An 18802-nucleotide genomic window follows, 5' to 3' on the forward strand; every position below is an offset into this window, starting at 1 on the left:
GATGGACAGACCAAATAAAGGAATTAACCGGATCCTCGCTAAACGCTGCCATCAAGTTGGCCCAGGACCGGGAAGAATGGAGAGGACTTGTGCACCAAGTGCCTGACATTCCAGAAGACCACGACGCTCAGCATTGAGCAAGAAGATGAAGAAGAATGCTGTAATACAACACAGTGAGATTGTACAATATTGAAAATGAAAATATTATTATATAACTACCTTCTTCTTGAGTTTTAACCACAAGCACTTCACTGTATACACTTTTATCAATTTGATTGAATGCCAGCATTCTCATGGAGTACGTTGTATCAGGCAGGAGATCATTTACTAATCCGAATTCGTAATGCTCAGTAACCGCACTGAAATTAAAGAATACTTTTAAATCTAAAATTATAATTATCAAATGGAAATCACAAAATAAATAAATTTCATTAATTTCATTAATTTATTCGATATTCACTTTGTGGTAAAATCTATCCATTTTTCATTGAAATTTTACTTAGCAAATACCAGTATTTATTTTTGAATGAATTTCGGAAAAACTCTTTGTTTTAAACACGATTGATGGAAGTGAATATTTAGAGACTCAACTCTTTATCCGGTCATTAACTTCCTAAACATTTTGCCTTTTTTAATCATACTGGCCTTCAATAATTTCAGTAATTGATTCGGCAATCAGTTTGTGGTAAAATCTATTTATTTTTTATTTAAGTTTTAATTACTAAATACCACTTGGTTTACTAAGTAAATAATGATCATAACTAAGTAAAACTTAAATTAAAAAAAAATAATGATTAAAATGTAACTTTAAAAAAAAAAATCACCGTAAATATTTTATTTTAACTTAATTATAATGTCTACCGATTTCGAAGATAACCGCTTCTTTATCAAGACTGATTAATACTTAAGTATTAATCAGTCTTGATAAAGAAGCGGTTAGCTTCGAAACCGGTAGACATAATAATTAAGTTATAATAAAATATTTATGGTGATTTTAAAACAATGTTACGTTTTATTTATAAAATGGAAAATCACAAAGTTAGTGCTTCAAATATAAATTATAATAAATACAATGAAAATTTAAATATGGAGATAAAATATTTATTTAAAAAACCCTACCTTGAATGACTCGTCATGTTAGTTAGGGTAATATTGATGACGTTGGCCGAGCCCCAAGATTCTCTAGATTCCTGAGCTATAGTCTGATACTGAAGTTGGTATCCTGCAATGGGGCTGTTGCCATTGAAGGGCTTTTTCCACTTCAATTTCACAGATCTACTATCCACCTGCAAGAGTTCCACTTGTCTTGGTGGATCTGGGCGTTCTGAAAAAAAATTACTTTATTTATGAAGTCCATCATGGTTATAAAACCCAAGTGATATGATAATAATCCGAATTCACAAACTAAGGATAGGGACCACTGCCACCTGAATATTCTACATTTATCAAAACTTTGACTAATAAACGAAAGAAATCGAACAACAGTGCATTATATGAGGAACACTCTCCTTATCATTCATCGTTCACTTTGTTTTAATACCTCTTTTGTTATTACACAAAGTGAACGACGAATAACGAAGAGAGTGTTATATTACCATACCACAAAGTTAGCAATGTTTGTAATATAGAAAATTAATTACAAAAGTATTTAAAAAAAAATAATGCAATATATGTAGATGTTGCAATAACGGGCAGAATGGTGAACGACACACAAATATACTAAGTGATGCCAGATCGTAAGCTCTGAGATACTCAGACCTTCACTTTCTTTCGTATAAAAACGATTGATGATTTGTATTAAGTAAAGACAACTATAATATAGACCTTTAGCACGGTGGCTAAACGTAGTAACCACTAAATTATGGATACAGAGCTTAAATTGACCCTTTCTATATAGAATTTCATAGTAATATAAATCAAAACTTGATTCATGACCATACTGAAAAAACATTTTTTGAGACATCTGTTTTGTCTGGCATCATCAAACTGCTATAATATTGAAAGTTTTAAATATATCATGTTTTTATTTTTTCTCATACTTTTACAATGTCTTTACTTGGTGGAACAATGGTATCAAAAATGAGTTCAGTTTAATCATTGAACGTGATTTTAATAAATTGTATATTTCATTATTATTTAAATTTTGATTATGAAAATCCCAAGTTCATAATTATTATGTCATCACATTAAGACTGTCTTTAAGGTTTGCATTTTAATATTGTCTCCCTAACTTATGTTGGTATATCATCCCCCTCGTTCTGTCTCCTAAGCCTTTAAAACATTTGTTGAGGTCCCAGGTGGGCGGACAACTCAGCAAATGTTTGTTGGTTTTCCATCCACGGAATTTTTATCATATTTCATGCTTTGCTTTTAACCCCTAAAATGAAATTTCCAGCAGATTTTCCCGGCATCTTGCATTGCCATTTCCGCTCTACTTTTCCAATTTTTACGTCTATCAATTTCATAGAATACTGCTTTCATAAAAAAATTGATACAAAATCAATTTTGAAAACAAAAAAAAACTTTACTTTCAAATCTTCAGGTTTTACTTTCAGCATTTTCAGGCACTGTTCATCTTATTTATTTGCCCATTTTTACTCCACCCAAATGATGTTTTGAATGATGTTACATTTGTTATTTTCCTTTTACCCTTGTTTTGTAAATGTACACGTATTATTTTTGTAGTTCCAGGAATTTATATTGTGAAACTAAAGAATATTCTGTGATTATATTCTTATACGATATTTGAATTTTTTATGATGACAGGATTTGTATCTAAGAATATATAAAAATTCCTGAAATTTACTACGTATTCCTGTACGAATAAAAAAATATTCAAAAAGCTTAAAAAAATTACTTTTAACAAATTGTTGACGCAAGAAAGTAATAATCAAAAAATTTAATCTTCAAAAATATTAACTGACAATTATGAAATCTGAACCTGGGACCATCTGACGTCACTTTTGCTGTTTTACCGATTTCATCAAGCGTCTTAGAAAATTGACCATATCCAATCGAATATTATCATGTAATGACCATTATCTTAATGATTTTCATAATATATTGTTTTGAGAAATAAAAAAACATTTTTTTTGATCCACTCGCATTTTTATTAACAACCAACTAGTTTCGGCAACTCTTCAGGGTTTAATTTATGACTAAATAAAATAACATATCAATATGATCCACAAAGTTAATGCCTTCAATATTCAAAGCATTTTCATTATAATTTTCAAAACGCGACACGATCGGAGGTGATTACTCGAAGACGTTAGAAGGTAGAAAAAAATTAACTTACCTTGAACAGATAGATGGATGAAATGTTCACTTCTTCCGTAAGTGTTACTGGCATGACAACGATATAGTCCTGAGTCCTGTCGGTCTGCTCTATCAATAATCAATTCAGAACGCGTTCCAGACTCCTTTTTTGTTTCTGATAATTTTATTCTAAAGAAAACATAAATCGAAGATAAAAGATAATAGAATTATAAACCAGATTACACACAAAATAATTCGACACGTAAAATACTAACATAATAATATTTTTAAATATTTTTTATTGTCATTAAAAAAATATATATTTACCAAAAACAAATATTTTGAAGAATTTTTTATTTTATTATTATAATTATATTTTAAATGTTTGAGTATTATATTTTTAATGTTTTTACTTTTTTTATAGATTTTGTATTAACTAAATGGATTTACGTAATGATTAAAATATAAAAAGTAAAGATTTATATAATATCACTTTGAGTTTACAATTTACAAATAGTTTCGAAAACTACAGATTTTCAATTTGTGCTATCACCTGTTTAGCACATTTGTAGTTCTTGAAGCCAAATTAAACGCCAAATCAATAAATAAATTAACATTTTAAACAGTCAGTAAAGTTCACAGATCATAATTAAAATACATATGAAGTACCTTATGGAAACGTACATAGAACCAAGAGAAACATAAATCTCTTTTAATAAAAAAAACTTAGATTACGATCCAAAAAACTTGTTAATAAACCCAATAAACCCAATAAAAAAATATCAATAGATTCAATAAAAAAAACTAAATATACATGGGCTATTTTTAAAAAGATAATGGAGGTAGGTAGATTTGAAATAGATCGCATCATTCGGCGATGTAGTATTTGATTGCATGTCATTAAAAAAATAGTTTTTACTAGGCCAAGCTTTTACTTTTAGAGGCTTGTCTGCAAGTAGGGTAGTAAGTATAGAGAAGGTTAATATGAAAAATGCGTCACAAACACCCAGGCCAATTGAAAATAAATCTGTATCAAAATAAATCTGTATCAATTTGTGCTATCACCTGTTTAGCACATTTGTAGTTCTTGTAGTTCGTGTTTTGTTTTAAAACTTAAATGTTATTACTGACATACAACAAAGACGAAAGACAAGTAAATTATATTATTTTTTACAATAAACATCATATTTTTCTTATGAATTGTGAAAAACGTTGATATGTAAAATCATATTTTCCGTATTGAATCCAATATGTTTTAATCTTAGTATCTCTCAGAAAAAAATGCTAACAATTAAAAAAATATAACGTAGACTCAGATTTACCTTTAAAATATTTTTTTTTGAAATACATATTTCTAAAATACATAAGCTGTTTAAGCGATTAATTTGTTGTAATAACTGACCATTTTTAATTTAATTTTTACTTGGTATTGGTACATTGTGATATTCAACAAAGCAATCATACATTGAAAATATATTATAAATTTGACGATCACAGTGTATAAGTGTTATGATTAGAAATGAGGGTAAAAAGTATTTTCCTGTAGTACCTATAATTCGTATGAATATCCATTGAGTTGAGACTCCATGTATTCCTAATTGGACTATCTCCTAATATATCACAGATGAGAGTTACCGGTTCGTTCCTTTTCACTGTTATATTTTGAGTAGCTATCTCGAACCGTGCGGGCTCTGAAATGAACAAAATAGAATACAAAAAACGTTTGAATATTTTTTAAACATCTCTGTAGTATAATATTATATATAGATATACCAAAGATACGTTATTTTGTAGTAACGTGGTTTTCTTATGCTGTTCTCGTTACTTGTACTTGTGAACATGTTGATTTTTTTATTACTCTCACGTAACGCAAGAAACATTTTAAACTTTATGTATTAACATTATTTTTTGAGATCTCATCAAAGATGAAGAAAAATATGGAAGTCTGGGCATTTACGGGGCTTACGACCGTCATAGGCTGGTTTGAGTGATCACTTTACACACGTGTAACATTCACCAATTCTACCCATTATTGACAACCACACTACTCAAATTCTTGGAAGTTCTATATATATGAACCAATTTAGAAACCTTGTTCATGAATCACTAAAACTTCACTAGAGACATCTATTGGTGAGATGTAAAGAAGCTTTTTATTAAGCAGAAACTCTTATATTAGTATGTGAGATCCGAATCCCGGATTATAATCACACACATGAGAAACGCCAGAAAATACCATTTTCATTTTTATTATTAAGCTTATAATTCGACCAGATAATTTATTTACAACATTTTGAGTGTGTCCAAATACTTGTTCACAAAATCTGGATTATCTCCAATTACAGGAGTTATTTTCACATTATTTTTTGAGATCTCATCAAAGATGAAGAAAAATATGGAAGTCTGGGCATTTACGGGGCTTACGACAATTTATTAATTTACATTAATTTCAAATCAAATACAGATTTTTTGAGTCTACTAAGTTGTATTTTATTAACAAAACACATAAAAAAATTATATTGTGACAATTTTTTCGCCTTGTTAGGGCATTATCAAACGAACGACATTCGTTTGATAATGCCCTAACAAGGCGAAACAATTGTCACAATATATTTTTTTATGTGTTTTTGTTAATAAAATACAACTTGGTAGACTCAACAGAATCTGTGTTTGATTTAAAATCAATACATAAATTAAAATGGAGTTCTACAAATTAAACGCCAAATCAATAAATAAATTAACATTTTAAACACCCGGTAAAGTTCACAGATCATAATTAAAATACATATGTAGTACCTTATGAAAACGTACATAGAACCACAAGAAACATATATCTCTTTTAATAAAAAAAAACTTAGATTACGATCTAAAAAACTTGTTAATAAACCCAATAAACCCTATAAAAAATTATCAATAAATTCAATAAAAAAAACTAAATATACATGGGCTATTTTTAAAAAGATAATGGAGGTAGGTAGATTTGAAATAGATCGCATCTTTTGGCGATGTAGTATTTGATTGCATGTCATTAAAAAAATAGTTTTTACTAGGCCAAGCTTTTACTTTTAGAGGCTTGTCTGCAAGTAGGGTAGTAAGTATAGAGAAGGTTAATATGAAAAATGCGTCACAAACACCCAGACCAATTGAAAATAAATCTGTATGAAAATAAGTATTGTTAAATGTGCCCTACAGCTTAAAACAAGGCTCAGTGAGGGCATATTTTCGGAATTTTATTTGTTTAAGATGAAATATTAAAAAATAAATTAGACTCACCGTTTACATCAATCACAATATTCTTATACAATATAGCACCGATTCCATTTTCCGCCGTACATCTGTACACTCCCTCGTCCTGTTTAATTACGGAGTCTATCAGCATAGTGCCGTTACTGTACGTGTACAGATGACCGCTGATAGATGATACCGTGTCAAAGTCCTTTCCATCCTTAGCTATTAATCAAAATTACAATGTTTTAAAATCTCGATGTACACTTCCCTTACAAAGCAAAATATTAAACGAACATTGAAAATAGTTAATACATATAAAAATATATTCGCGGGAATTCGTTTTGACATTTTATACACTGTGACAAGTAAAAACATGTTTGTTTTTTATCCTAGTGGCAGCGCCATCTGTTGAACAAAATAAAAATAATCGCAATAATAATCATTGCTGGGGGTGTACAACGTGCTTCTTGACAGCTGATTATATATTGTATACCCTTAAGCAATGGATTAAAGGTATTAATAATATTGCAAATGAGTTTTTTCTCTTTTTTGTTGCTGTGAGCCACAGCAACGCATGGCCAAGTAAAGTTTGTAATTAAAAGTTTTTTTCTCAATATAATTTGTAATGAACACAAACCTAATTTTATAACTCTCCTAAAGTCAGAATTGAATTTATTATTTTAACTCTAAAAATACGTACACGTTAACAAAAGATCTTGTTAAAAATTCCAATATTTGGAATCCATTAATATCAGAGCAAATTTTAATTATTAAAAAAAGAATCCTTTAAATCCCCTTGATATTTTTTTTCGTTAACGTACAAGTAGATTTTGTCAAAAGATAAATTTGTGATGCTGTGGACACACATAATAACACAAAATGTATAAGATTTAATGATAGAAAATGTCATGTATTTTCATAAAATATAAACATTAAAAACGTTTAAAATTGTAAATTAGGAAAAAAAGGTTAATTTTGATATTTCCTGTGAACAATCAATAGTGGGAGCTGAAGGGTTTGAAATATTTATATTCGTTATATAGGAAGAATTCTCCATTAAATGAATATTTTATATTTTTGGCTTACCATCACTTTACACTACCAAGAAAATCAAAGTGGTCTAAGTCAATTAGTAAGCGAGTTAAATATTAAAAGTAATATCGGTTAACTAAATAATAATTACTTTCCTCATTAAGTATTCGCTTAGTCAAAATATTGAACGAGAATACTTACTTCGTTGCTTCGACCAATGTTTCTTCGGCTCAGGATAACCCTTAGCATCACAATTTACGGTAAGTGGACTTCCCAATAGTATTGAAACGTCCTGAGGTTCATTCCTCCAATACGGAGGAACTGGAAATAGTTTTCAATATTTAATTATTGGTTCTTTGGACTCATAAGTGCAGTTTATCAATATCAAAATTCATTTGAATTTAATATTCACCCTTGATTATCAATTCTCCTGAAATGTTTACTTTTCCCGCAGAATTAGTTGATATACATGTATATGTTCCGCTATGAACAGCTGACAGGCTTTTTATTATTAAAAGACTAAAGAATTCCGAGCTCCTTTCTTCAATCTGAAAAAAAACACAAACGATACATAATATATATTTCGTGAAAATGCTAGGGAATTCTTAAATAAAGAAACATTATATCAGCTAAAGAGAAAATCGTTTTATTTGACCAATATTATAATCATTCGAGGAAACCATTTTATTTGTGACATAAGATTAATTTAAAAAAAAAATATATCGTTCCAAATTTATTTAATTATTCTGATCACGAAATCATAATAAATGTTTAGAGAAAAAATCTTAAATAAATGGTAATTATAACCTTGACATAACAAATTTTTTTTTTTCAATTTAAGTGCATTCTAAAACTGAGTTTTAATGTCTTATTAAAATAACTGTGTTTTAATTTTCCAAATATTTAAAAAATATACGTATTTAAACAAAATGTTTTATATTTCTTCGTGATATATCTTTATACTTGCGCGAGTATATCCGAGAGACTACTTTAGTAAGGAATTCTAATTCTACAATACTATCAAAAATGTATGTTCATACTTCGTACCCACACAGGTGTACATGTAAAACGATCCTATAAAAGATAATCTTTACGTTGTAGCTTATGGTACAAAGCTAAAAGGTTTTTCCTTCGTTTTTTTTCATTTCTTCACGGTCTTGTACGTGTTATCCATAGTCCATAATAACCCATCCTTGAACCAAGTAATTTAAACAAAACAAAAAAAATACGTATACATCTACGTAGGTTAAGGAAAAAAGACTCGCACATAGTATAAACATTTGTGAGTAGGCAAACAATTAGGTTACACGAAGGTAGAAGAAAGTAATGGAAATTTTTCGGACATTTCATTACATAAACGAAAACGATTTTCAGAAAAAAAGATTTATCTAGATTAGTAAGAACATATTATTTATTGTTTCGGCATTAACTTTGTGGTAAGACATGTTACAATGATTAAAGAAAACACTTCGTTTTTTACCACCTGAGTTTTATTATAGACTACATGTTTCAGAAGTTAAACTTCCATCATTCAGGTCTGTATAGTAACTAAAATATAAAATATAAAATTGTTCTATAAATAAGGAGAGGGGAAAGTAAGGGGAAGAGGTTAGTCAAGGGACGGAGTTTGAAAACAAAGGAAAAATGGAAAGCAATGGTGAAGAATTTTGAAACAATATATTATTTAATAAATTATTATTAGAATTTAGGTTTTTTTGATTTCTAAATTTTCAAGATAATTCATAATTTGGCCTTTTTATGGAACAAGGTGTAATCATTTTAATTTATGAGAGTGAAATGAGTGATTAGTATCTATTATATGATTTGCAAATTCCGAAAAATAATTACTAACAAGACCTATTGGTCTAATAACTTACTAAAAAAGTATTGTAATTTGTGCCCTTGGCATAAAGATATAGTTTTGAAATATTGAAATTATAAAAACGAAATAAAAATAATAATAAAATACTTTACATTCGACCTGATGATAAATGATTATTCTGAAATCGGTAGTCTTGAAGTAGTGTTTTATTATGGCATTACACAAAGTGAACGATAAATGATATGGAGAGTGTTACAAGCCCAGATTATTTAATAATAATAAAAACCTTGGATGATTTATATATAGCGCCATTTCGTAAAATACTACCACAAGGGCTCTTATACAGATATGGATTATGATATGAAAATGATAATGAGAGATATTTTTTTTTAAGGAAAACGTCGTTTTTAAAGAAAAACGAAGGAGGGAAAGTGGAGTATTATTGCGCCTTTTTTATTATTATTATTTTTTATTGGCAAACCACCCAAAATTGAGTGAAACACGCCATAATAATGATTTTACTCATTTTTTTTTTTAAAGTGATTTTCTTCTCGGTCTTACTTGCATGGACGTCGAGATAGGCCCTCCGTCTTTGAGCCACGTGAAGTATACAGGCATGTCACCACTGATCACCGTGCAGGAGAGTTGCGCCCTCTGGCCCGAGTTGAGGGTCGGCGGGAACATGAGGGGCGAGAGCACCGGGGGGCTATTGATCACCAGCTGCAGTTCCCGCCGGGCCAGTTCCCCCCCGGGACTGGTCACCGAACACGTCAGAGATCCAGCATCTCTGGATGGGTTCAGGCCCGAGATCTTCAGGTACCCGCCGTCTTGCTGATAGCGAGGGTCGGAGGATATGTCCAGGCCGTTTGTTTCCCATTTTACATGGCTTAAAAAATATACTTTAATCAGCAACATAAAACTTTTGGGAATCAGATGTATGTATGTAAAAAAATATGTCTTTGGACAGAGAGCAGTGTAAGGTGCTACATACTGAAAAGCCTAGGTCTAAAGTATATTTGAATACCTTTACTAGAAGGCGTAGGGGTAATGTTAATCGTAAAAAGTGTGCGTATCTTTTGTATCGATATTATTAATTTTTTTGTACTTGTAATTAAATCATATTGTGAAATGCAAAAGAATTAAAAAAGGAGGGAATGTTTCATTTTTCATGCTTTTTTTTCGTATAAAACTAACTAACTAACTAATCGTCACGTCGTTTCTGCGCAGGAGACAGAGAGAATAGAATGCCACACATATCTGTCTTTGCAAGTAATCTAACTTATTAATCTAACTAACTAACCATCACGCCGATTCCTCGCAGGGGTAGACAAAGATAATAGAATGCCACACCAGTCTGTCTTTGTAAACAATATAACTAATCAAACTAACTAACTAACTCACTAACCATCACGCCGCTTCCACGCAAGGGTAGGAAGAGAGAATAGAACGCCACACCAACATGTCTTCGGCTTTTCCATATTTATGCAACTCCTCATACATACTCGCCAATTATTCCGACTCCTGACCTGACCACTTTCAAGTGTTTGAAATACTTAATTATGACATGTTTTCATCTGCATCTTTTACCCTTATTACTATATTACTGTATTGAAAAAAAAATGTCTCCTTTATATCCTTATATCCTGTCACACGATGATCTTATTACTATCACACAAGAGGGAAACATAGAAAGAGACAGGAAAAGAAATACAAATGAGGATTTTAAACGGTTGAAATAGAAGTCAGGCGTTGTGTCATGTAAAAAACTGTATTTGGACAGAATGCAGTAGAAGATGCTACACGGAAAACAGACAAGGTATAAAATATATTTGTTTACCCTTACTAGAAAGTGTAAGGGTAATTTTAATCATAATAAATATGTGCTAAGTGCCTAAATCATTTTGAAAATTTATGTAATGCAATTAATACTGATTTATCGCCTTGCCGACCATAGCTCCATTAGGTATTTCGTAAACTGCTATACAACCGTAAATTTTTCGACGGGCGAGCTTTATATGTACATTTTAATAAAGTACTGTACTATGAAACGACGAGTATATCGGCTAATAAATAATAATTTCGTGATATAATGAAAGCATAAAAAGTATCTCCAGGTTTTCAACAGGAAATTTGAAAAGGTCATTAACGAGACGCTCGCCCTATGAATCAAATTGTATCTACAAAAACACAGATATTAATTTCGGATTTTGACGGGTTTTGAATTGGCTACGTTCCCTCAAACGTTTCAATACAAAAAAAAATACATTAAATAAATTCAATGAGTATGTGAACCTCCAAGCTTATATTACTTTTGAAACATATTGAGTGTGTCCAATTACTTGTTCACAAATCTGGATTATCTCCAATTACAGGAGTTATTTTTCATATTATTTTTTCACATCTCAACAAAGATGAAGAAGAATATGGAAGTCTAGGCATTTACAGGGCAAGAAAAAAATTACCTCGTAGTTTGCGGTTTTGTTTTCATTGGAAAATTATGTCAAGTTAAGATTTTTTAAATTGTTGATTTTGTCTGCAATGCGAAATCAAACGATGAAAAATAACTCATAATAAAAAGTCAAATTAGAATGTTGAAGATAAGATTCTCCGGAAAAAAACAATTATCCCGGAAAGTAGAAGGGGGGGGGGAAGGAGGTTAGCTAAATATTTATGGGATATTATTAAAAAATGCCAAAGCTAAATTGTCACATTATCAATTTTTATGTGTTAAACATTTTGTAGTTTTGAGTGTGTAAATAGTGCTATGATAGTAAAGGGTAGTATTGTTTGAATGCTGTGGTAGTGATTGTCCTGACGAAGAGATGGGTATGACTCCAAACCGGTAGTTACAAAAATCTCGATGAGTGGTTATAATCCAATATTATTAAAATTTTTGTAAAAAAATAAAAAAATAAAATACAACGTAGTTGACTTAAATAATCTTTGTTTGATTTTACAATTAATACATATATTATGTATTAAACAATTTGAACAAGAGTAATCATTGCTATGTAAAATGATTGCGTAATGCAACGAAACATATTTAACTACAGATTTCAAGAAAAAAGTGTAAATTACCATGTGAAATTTAAATAAAGCAATGAATAGGTACTAAGTAATTGCCAAATCAATTTATGAAATTGTTTTACCTTATCGGATATCCGTAATACGGGCATAAAATGGTGATGTCTCCTCCAGTAACTCCACGTTTCGTGTTCATTGACCGAATATACGGTGGTCCTAAAATCCATCAAAGCTTAATTAGACATCGAAGCCTTAGCAAAACTTGAACCAACACAAATATGGAAATGAAAATTTTCCACGTAATTTAATCAATTTAAACAAAATCTGTTAAAATCCCGGATGTGCCTTATGACAACATTCTATAAATCGAGTAATATTAATCGTTATGCTTGATAAAATAAAATAAACTTAGTAGCTGTTTGAGTGGGTAAATATTCATGTTTCTTAAGTAAATATTATTAGAAAAACATACATGTACCTTATTCAGATAATATAACGTAAAAAATATAGCTTAAAGCTTATGATAATTTGTTCATCATTATTATTTATTGGTAAGCTCAAAAGATGTATGATGTTTCGTTTATTATTTAAATATTAACTAACTTACAATTGAAATAAAATCAGTAAACATTTTTTTACATAAAATTTTAAAAAAAGTTAATGAATTCAAAGGTTCTCTAAGAAATTTAAATTTTTGTTTTCAGGTAAATTTTTACGTAATCAACTTGTAAAATACCATCATTTCAATAAAAATATTGTGACAAGTATTTCGATGCATTCTGCGTCATTTTTAAACACCGAAAACGATGTGAAATGTAGCGAAACACGTGACATTAAAAAAATAAAAAGTAGTATTTACCATGTGAAATTTAAATAAAAAAATGGAGAGATGTTACCAAAAGTGACTGAAAAATAAATTATTGAAATTATATTAGTTTAATTTGGATTGAAATTATAAATTATTTCAGGAATACCTAGCGAATATTTATGACTTTTGTGTACTTCCTTGAACTACGTTGACTTCATTAAAATTTTTTTTCAACTTTGAGTATTTTATCCTTTGCTGTGCCATAAAGGTTTGAAAATGTTTCTCATTTTGTTTCTACATAACCATAAAATTAGTATAAATTAGTTAAGCATAAACAGAGACTTAAAAAAAACTATAATTTATTGTTGAAAAATATCACAATAAAAATCGTAAAAATGTTGAGCTTATTTTTCTAGTAATCCGCTACCCTTCACTCGCATTTTAAGTAAAAATATATATATTCTATCAATTCAGGATATTTTATTAGAAAATACTTTCAAACATTTATTAAACCTACCGTAAACGTTGAGCCTTGCTGAATGCGTTACGTGCCCTTTGGAGTTACTTGCTCTGCATTCATACAATCCACCATCTTCAATTCTTACCCCTGTTATGTTCAAATGGGAAATAACGTAACCCGAGTGATCAATGAACTGACCTACTGCAAACCTGAAAGTAAACGGCCGGTTTAAAAGAAGAGAAATACTAAAACTAAATAATATTAAAAAGAAGAAACAATAAAATGATACCCCATTTTGATATTGATAACTAAGAAAATATTACTTATACACTATTTGGATACCATACTTATACTTCTGTTACCAAAAAATCTACATTATACGTGGTCATTTATTTTAAAAAAAACAGAAATTCCTCAATATTTTCTTAATATGTTGGCCTAAGCGGCGCACTACGAAAAATATAATTCAAGTTGTGGTAATGTGGGTTCGAACCCAGAAACTGACTTAGAGTCTGCCACACTACCCGTTAGGCCATAACTTCGTTTAAAACTCTTAGCATAATATTTTAATAAAAAGTTCACTATACTACTACTGATAGTTTAAAATTGAATATACAAGAATGAAAATTATGCAAAAAAAATGAAATAATGCAGTAGCTGTATATCAATTACTACCAACCCTTATCTTCACGTTTGTGGTCCAGGTTAATATCAAATTAATGAGTAAAAAAATCATAATTGTTTTGATATTTATATTCACTTAGCATAAATTATTTTAATATCAAAAAGCCTTATGTGAGTAAAATTGCTTACCTGTGAGTTGATATAGACAGGTATTCATTATCTAGCATCCAGTCAAATCTCGGAAGAGGATCACCCGTAGCGGAACATTTGAGAGAAATATGACCTCCGGGTTGAACTGCTTGCTCTATGAAACTGTACATCATTTCAGGCATTGATCCTTAAAGTGATGCAAAAAAAATGAAAAGTTAGAACAAAAAATATTAAAATACTCCAACCTTTTAATCGACCTTACAGCTTTTTAATAATATATGATATTTTATTTTGATTTAATTATTCTGTTTTTGGAAATAAATTTTCAATCATTGTAATACAAGAATGGTTTCTTTGAAACGAAATAAATTTGTACGGAAAATAATCCATGAATTATTGTTGAGATAAATTAAGAAGATTTTTCATTAAATATTTCAGGTAACATGAAACGAAGCATCCATCGTTTTTAAAGAGAAGAAGATTGGAGTTTGAGCATCGTGGGGATTATGACTTAGTATTTTGCTAACTTATCTTATGTATAATGTTTATTATTCTGCCTATCATTGAACATTTTTATTTCATTAATTTTTGATAGATGAACCATATATTTGCGCTGTTGGTAGATTGCTTTCATATGTTGGTTGTGATTTGGATTTTAAACTCATTAGTTTGTCATAGGCATCACCATTGTGATGCCTTCAGTTCAGAATTTGTAATTTGAAGCTTACTCCAATTTAATTTAGATGAGATTCATTCAGAAAAAGTTAATTTTAAACCCTGGAATGCTTAGGATTTCATTTTCTGTCATTAAAACGACAGATGCTTACTCTCAAGCTGAGACAACTATAATACATATCAATATATCATCCGTAGGGTGTATCCTTTATTTAAAAGAATGATGGAAGCATATAAAAAAAACACTGTTTGAAAATACAACAATCATTGAAAGCTCTAGGTTGACGACAGTAAATTAACATTTCATGGTATTTATTGTTAAAGGTTATATTCACTCATTATATTATGACAAAGTACAAAGGAAAGGGTTCAAAAAGTTTAAACGTAAAAGCCTTTGTGACCACTCACCGCAATTTAAAGGTTAAGTAATAATAAAGAAAGGGCAATTTACCTGATTCTCTCTTTCGCCTTGTTTTTAATTTGCTAGAAACACGTTCAGGAAATTTGCAAAACATTTCCATATTTTTCTGTTCATCAAATATTTTGTAAAGTGAACCATTATTTGAAATTTGAGATTTTTTCATATTTTTCATCATCGCAGAATTAATTCTGAAATAAAAATAATGCATGTGAGTACCTACTAGCCAATCAATTACTTATGTTATAAAGTATATTATTCAATAAGTATGAATGATATCAGAACTGAGTACTTCAATATCAATATCTTTTCGACTACTTGTTTTTTGCTTTTTTGAGTCCCGGAAGGAAGTCAATTTAATAGAACAGCAATTCACTCAGCAATTATTGATGATTATGTCCTTAAAAAACTATCCATATTGCTGTCAACGTGTTGTATTTTTTACGTAAATTTCCACAGTAAAATTGAGAATGAAGAGTACAAATTGAAAATAATTACAATGTTAATGAATTTGATAGTAAAAATCGTCAATTCATTGCTTTGAAAGTGTCTACAAAAGAATAAACATTAAAAAAAATACACCCATAAATTATTTGATCAAAACATGATTGTATTCATAATAACGATTTTTTTAATGATAAATAAATTTGTATTTTCGTAATTAAAGAATGAAATTTTAATGAATCCTTGTCTTCATATATTATTATCTGATATTAATGTTTTTGATTTCTTTTTTCACTTTTTATATTTTAAAACAGATTGTGAATTACGTACTTAGAAATAATAATTGGATTTCTTTTAGAAATACACATTTTCAAATTATATGTTTTACTATCATCTTCTTTCGTTTCCCTTTGAAGTGATGTTGATATAATTTTATCTGAAACAAACAAAAAAATGTTATTGCCAGACATTGAAATTTTATTATAAATTCTACATTTCACGGTTATTATCTGGATACAAAATTATTTATAAAGATGATTTTTTTTGTTGTTGAAATAATACTATATTTTGCGTCTTAAATCAATTTAAATGGTAAAATAACGTCTTAAGCCTTAAGGGAAGCTAATCGACTATAATAGATTTAAACATCATATAAATTATCGAAAAAATTATATAAAATCTTGAGATTCTGTACAGTGATTTTATATAATATAATATAATAATAAGGTATTTTTAATTTTAAATTTTTCACATATTTTTGTTAAAAAAAAATAAAACGAGCGATACAAAAAGTAGGTACTGTGTTTTGAATGTTTTCTTAAATTATTATTTCATTTTCAGCATATCCATAATTCAATTACACATATATTGTGAACTTCTAATAAATATTAATTTTTACATTTGTGAAAGCACAACAACAACAAAAAGCTTTTTTTATTAATCACGTTTTTGGATATTGCTTTTAAAAATCTAAAAAACTTATTATTAATTCACTGGACACTGCTTTTACGTTTTAAGTTTTCACACATATTTCTGAGTGGGTTGGTAAATTTGATAAGAGTTAAAGTCGGATACATCGCTCACTCCTTTCAAGAAAGTCATAAATCAAAAATCGTCAATTTTCAGTTATGCCTGTTTTTAGAATGCCCAGAAAATGTAATATATCCCAGCAAAAGAGGCATATATTTAACATAATATTTACCCGCTACAGGGCAAAAAGTGTTGTTTTTGCATTTTGAAGAAAAGGTATGGTTTAATTATTTTTTCAAACATACTACTAAATATTTTTCAAATGGAGAAAAAACCTTCAGGTTTTACCTTTAAAGATCTGTTGCACAGTAAAAGTTCAATAAGTGGCTTGATAATTTTTTTAATACATTGTATTATATTTTTAAACGTTTAAAACGTTCTCCTGAAAAATCAAGTTTTTTGATTTATGACGTTCTTGAAAGGAGTGAGCGACATGATTATAACTCTACTCAGAAAACGCCTTTTCTCCGATACAACCTTTTTGATTTTTTTCAAAATTTGGTTACATATATAATGAGTCATTCGAACTTAGCTTTTCTGGAGTCAATTTGATATTTCAAGGTTGATCTTATCTTAAATACTTATCAACTACATAAGCTGTATTTCTTTGATATTTCTTAAGTTCGATATTTGAGAACACAAAAAATGATCCATTTGAAGCAATTTAAACGGTTAAGGATCATATAATTTGTAAGTACATACATATATTGAGACCGTTAAACAAAGATTTTATGGATAAGACTTGACATTTCAGTCAGTAAAGTCAAGTAAAGTAAATCTTAAACTACATAAACTATTTATTTTAATAAATCTAAAGATGTTTGTCTGCCTCCGTAGCGTAATGGTCAGCACGCTCGGCTACCGTACTGGAGGTCCCGGGTTCGATTCCCAGGGGGGTCAAATAAATATAAGTGATTTTTTTTTCACTCTTATATTTATTCAATATTGCCTTGGACTGGTATCGGAAGCGGAGGGCTTTCCTCCATGTGTTAACGATCGAGATAACACTGCGTTTATATGATGCAGTGCCCTATGCACCATTGGGGTGCGGATAAAGGATTGAAAATCTAAAGATAAGGATACTTTGTAATGAGAAAAAAAAACTAATAATGAGTTCATTAGGCGCGATTGCGAAGAATAAGGGTCAAATAATTCGTAAGTTCATGTAATGAGGCTATCGAAAATAGCTTCTACGGATTTAAATTGATATATGAAATTGAAGTTAATATTAACATAAATACTTTCCAACCCTCTATATAAAGCATACTTCTGTGGATTTGAATTGACATATCAAAGTAAAGTAAATCTTTTTATTTATTGTAACTGCAGACAGTTGGTAGAATTCCATATTGAATTGTTGGGCAATATATCCAAAATTAAACAAGATTTTTTGGATTGAATTCTACATTTATTTATGTAAGTATATGTTAATATATTATCAAACACTCTCTTGTGTGTTTGATAATGTCTTAACAAGACAAAACGCGTCACGTATTAACACATACATAAATAAATGTAGAATTCAATCCAATGAACCTTGTTTAATTTTGGATATATTACCCAACAATTTTTTTTCCGACTACATAAGTTGTTTTCTTCGATCTTTAGATATCTTGAAGATATGGGTATATTAAATTATTTATTGATTCGGCATTAACTTTGTGGAATGACATGATTATTTTATTTAAATTTAACACTTGAATAATCCACTTTATCGAGTTTTATTTTTATTTACGACTAGTTTCGAAAACGACAATTGTTTTCATGTTCTGGTACAAATTAAAACTAACGAATAAAAATATTAAAATATGAGAACACTAATAATGATTC

The 18802-nt window shown here is 29.3% G+C and overlaps 1 protein-coding gene across 1 annotated transcript in view; it reads right to left on the reverse strand.

The window, feature by feature from the left end:
* The window catches only part of LOC148307854 (cell adhesion molecule Dscam2-like), a gene marked incomplete at its 5' end in the record, with an annotated part of 94833 nt that overhangs the window by 23121 nt on the left and 52910 nt on the right, over positions 1-18802 (reverse strand). Inside the window, 13 exons of the mRNA XM_088262769.1 lie at positions 220-359; positions 1120-1324; positions 3299-3447; positions 4808-4949; positions 6532-6708; positions 7720-7839; positions 7931-8066; positions 9902-10226; positions 12490-12580; positions 13690-13841; positions 14446-14593; positions 15533-15690; positions 16274-16379. Coding sequence (XP_088118895.1) covers positions 220-359; positions 1120-1324; positions 3299-3447; positions 4808-4949; positions 6532-6708; positions 7720-7839; positions 7931-8066; positions 9902-10226; positions 12490-12580; positions 13690-13841; positions 14446-14593; positions 15533-15690; positions 16274-16379 — 2049 coding nt within the window. The remainder of the gene's footprint in view (positions 1-219; positions 360-1119; positions 1325-3298; positions 3448-4807; positions 4950-6531; positions 6709-7719; positions 7840-7930; positions 8067-9901; positions 10227-12489; positions 12581-13689; positions 13842-14445; positions 14594-15532; positions 15691-16273; positions 16380-18802) is intronic.

This window comes from Brachycentrus maculatus, unplaced genomic scaffold, assembly GCF_059751285.1.
Source record: "Brachycentrus maculatus isolate JH-2025_06_01 unplaced genomic scaffold, ASM5975128v1 h1tg000188l, whole genome shotgun sequence".
In the NCBI taxonomy this organism is placed as follows: domain Eukaryota; kingdom Metazoa; phylum Arthropoda; class Insecta; order Trichoptera; family Brachycentridae; genus Brachycentrus; species Brachycentrus maculatus.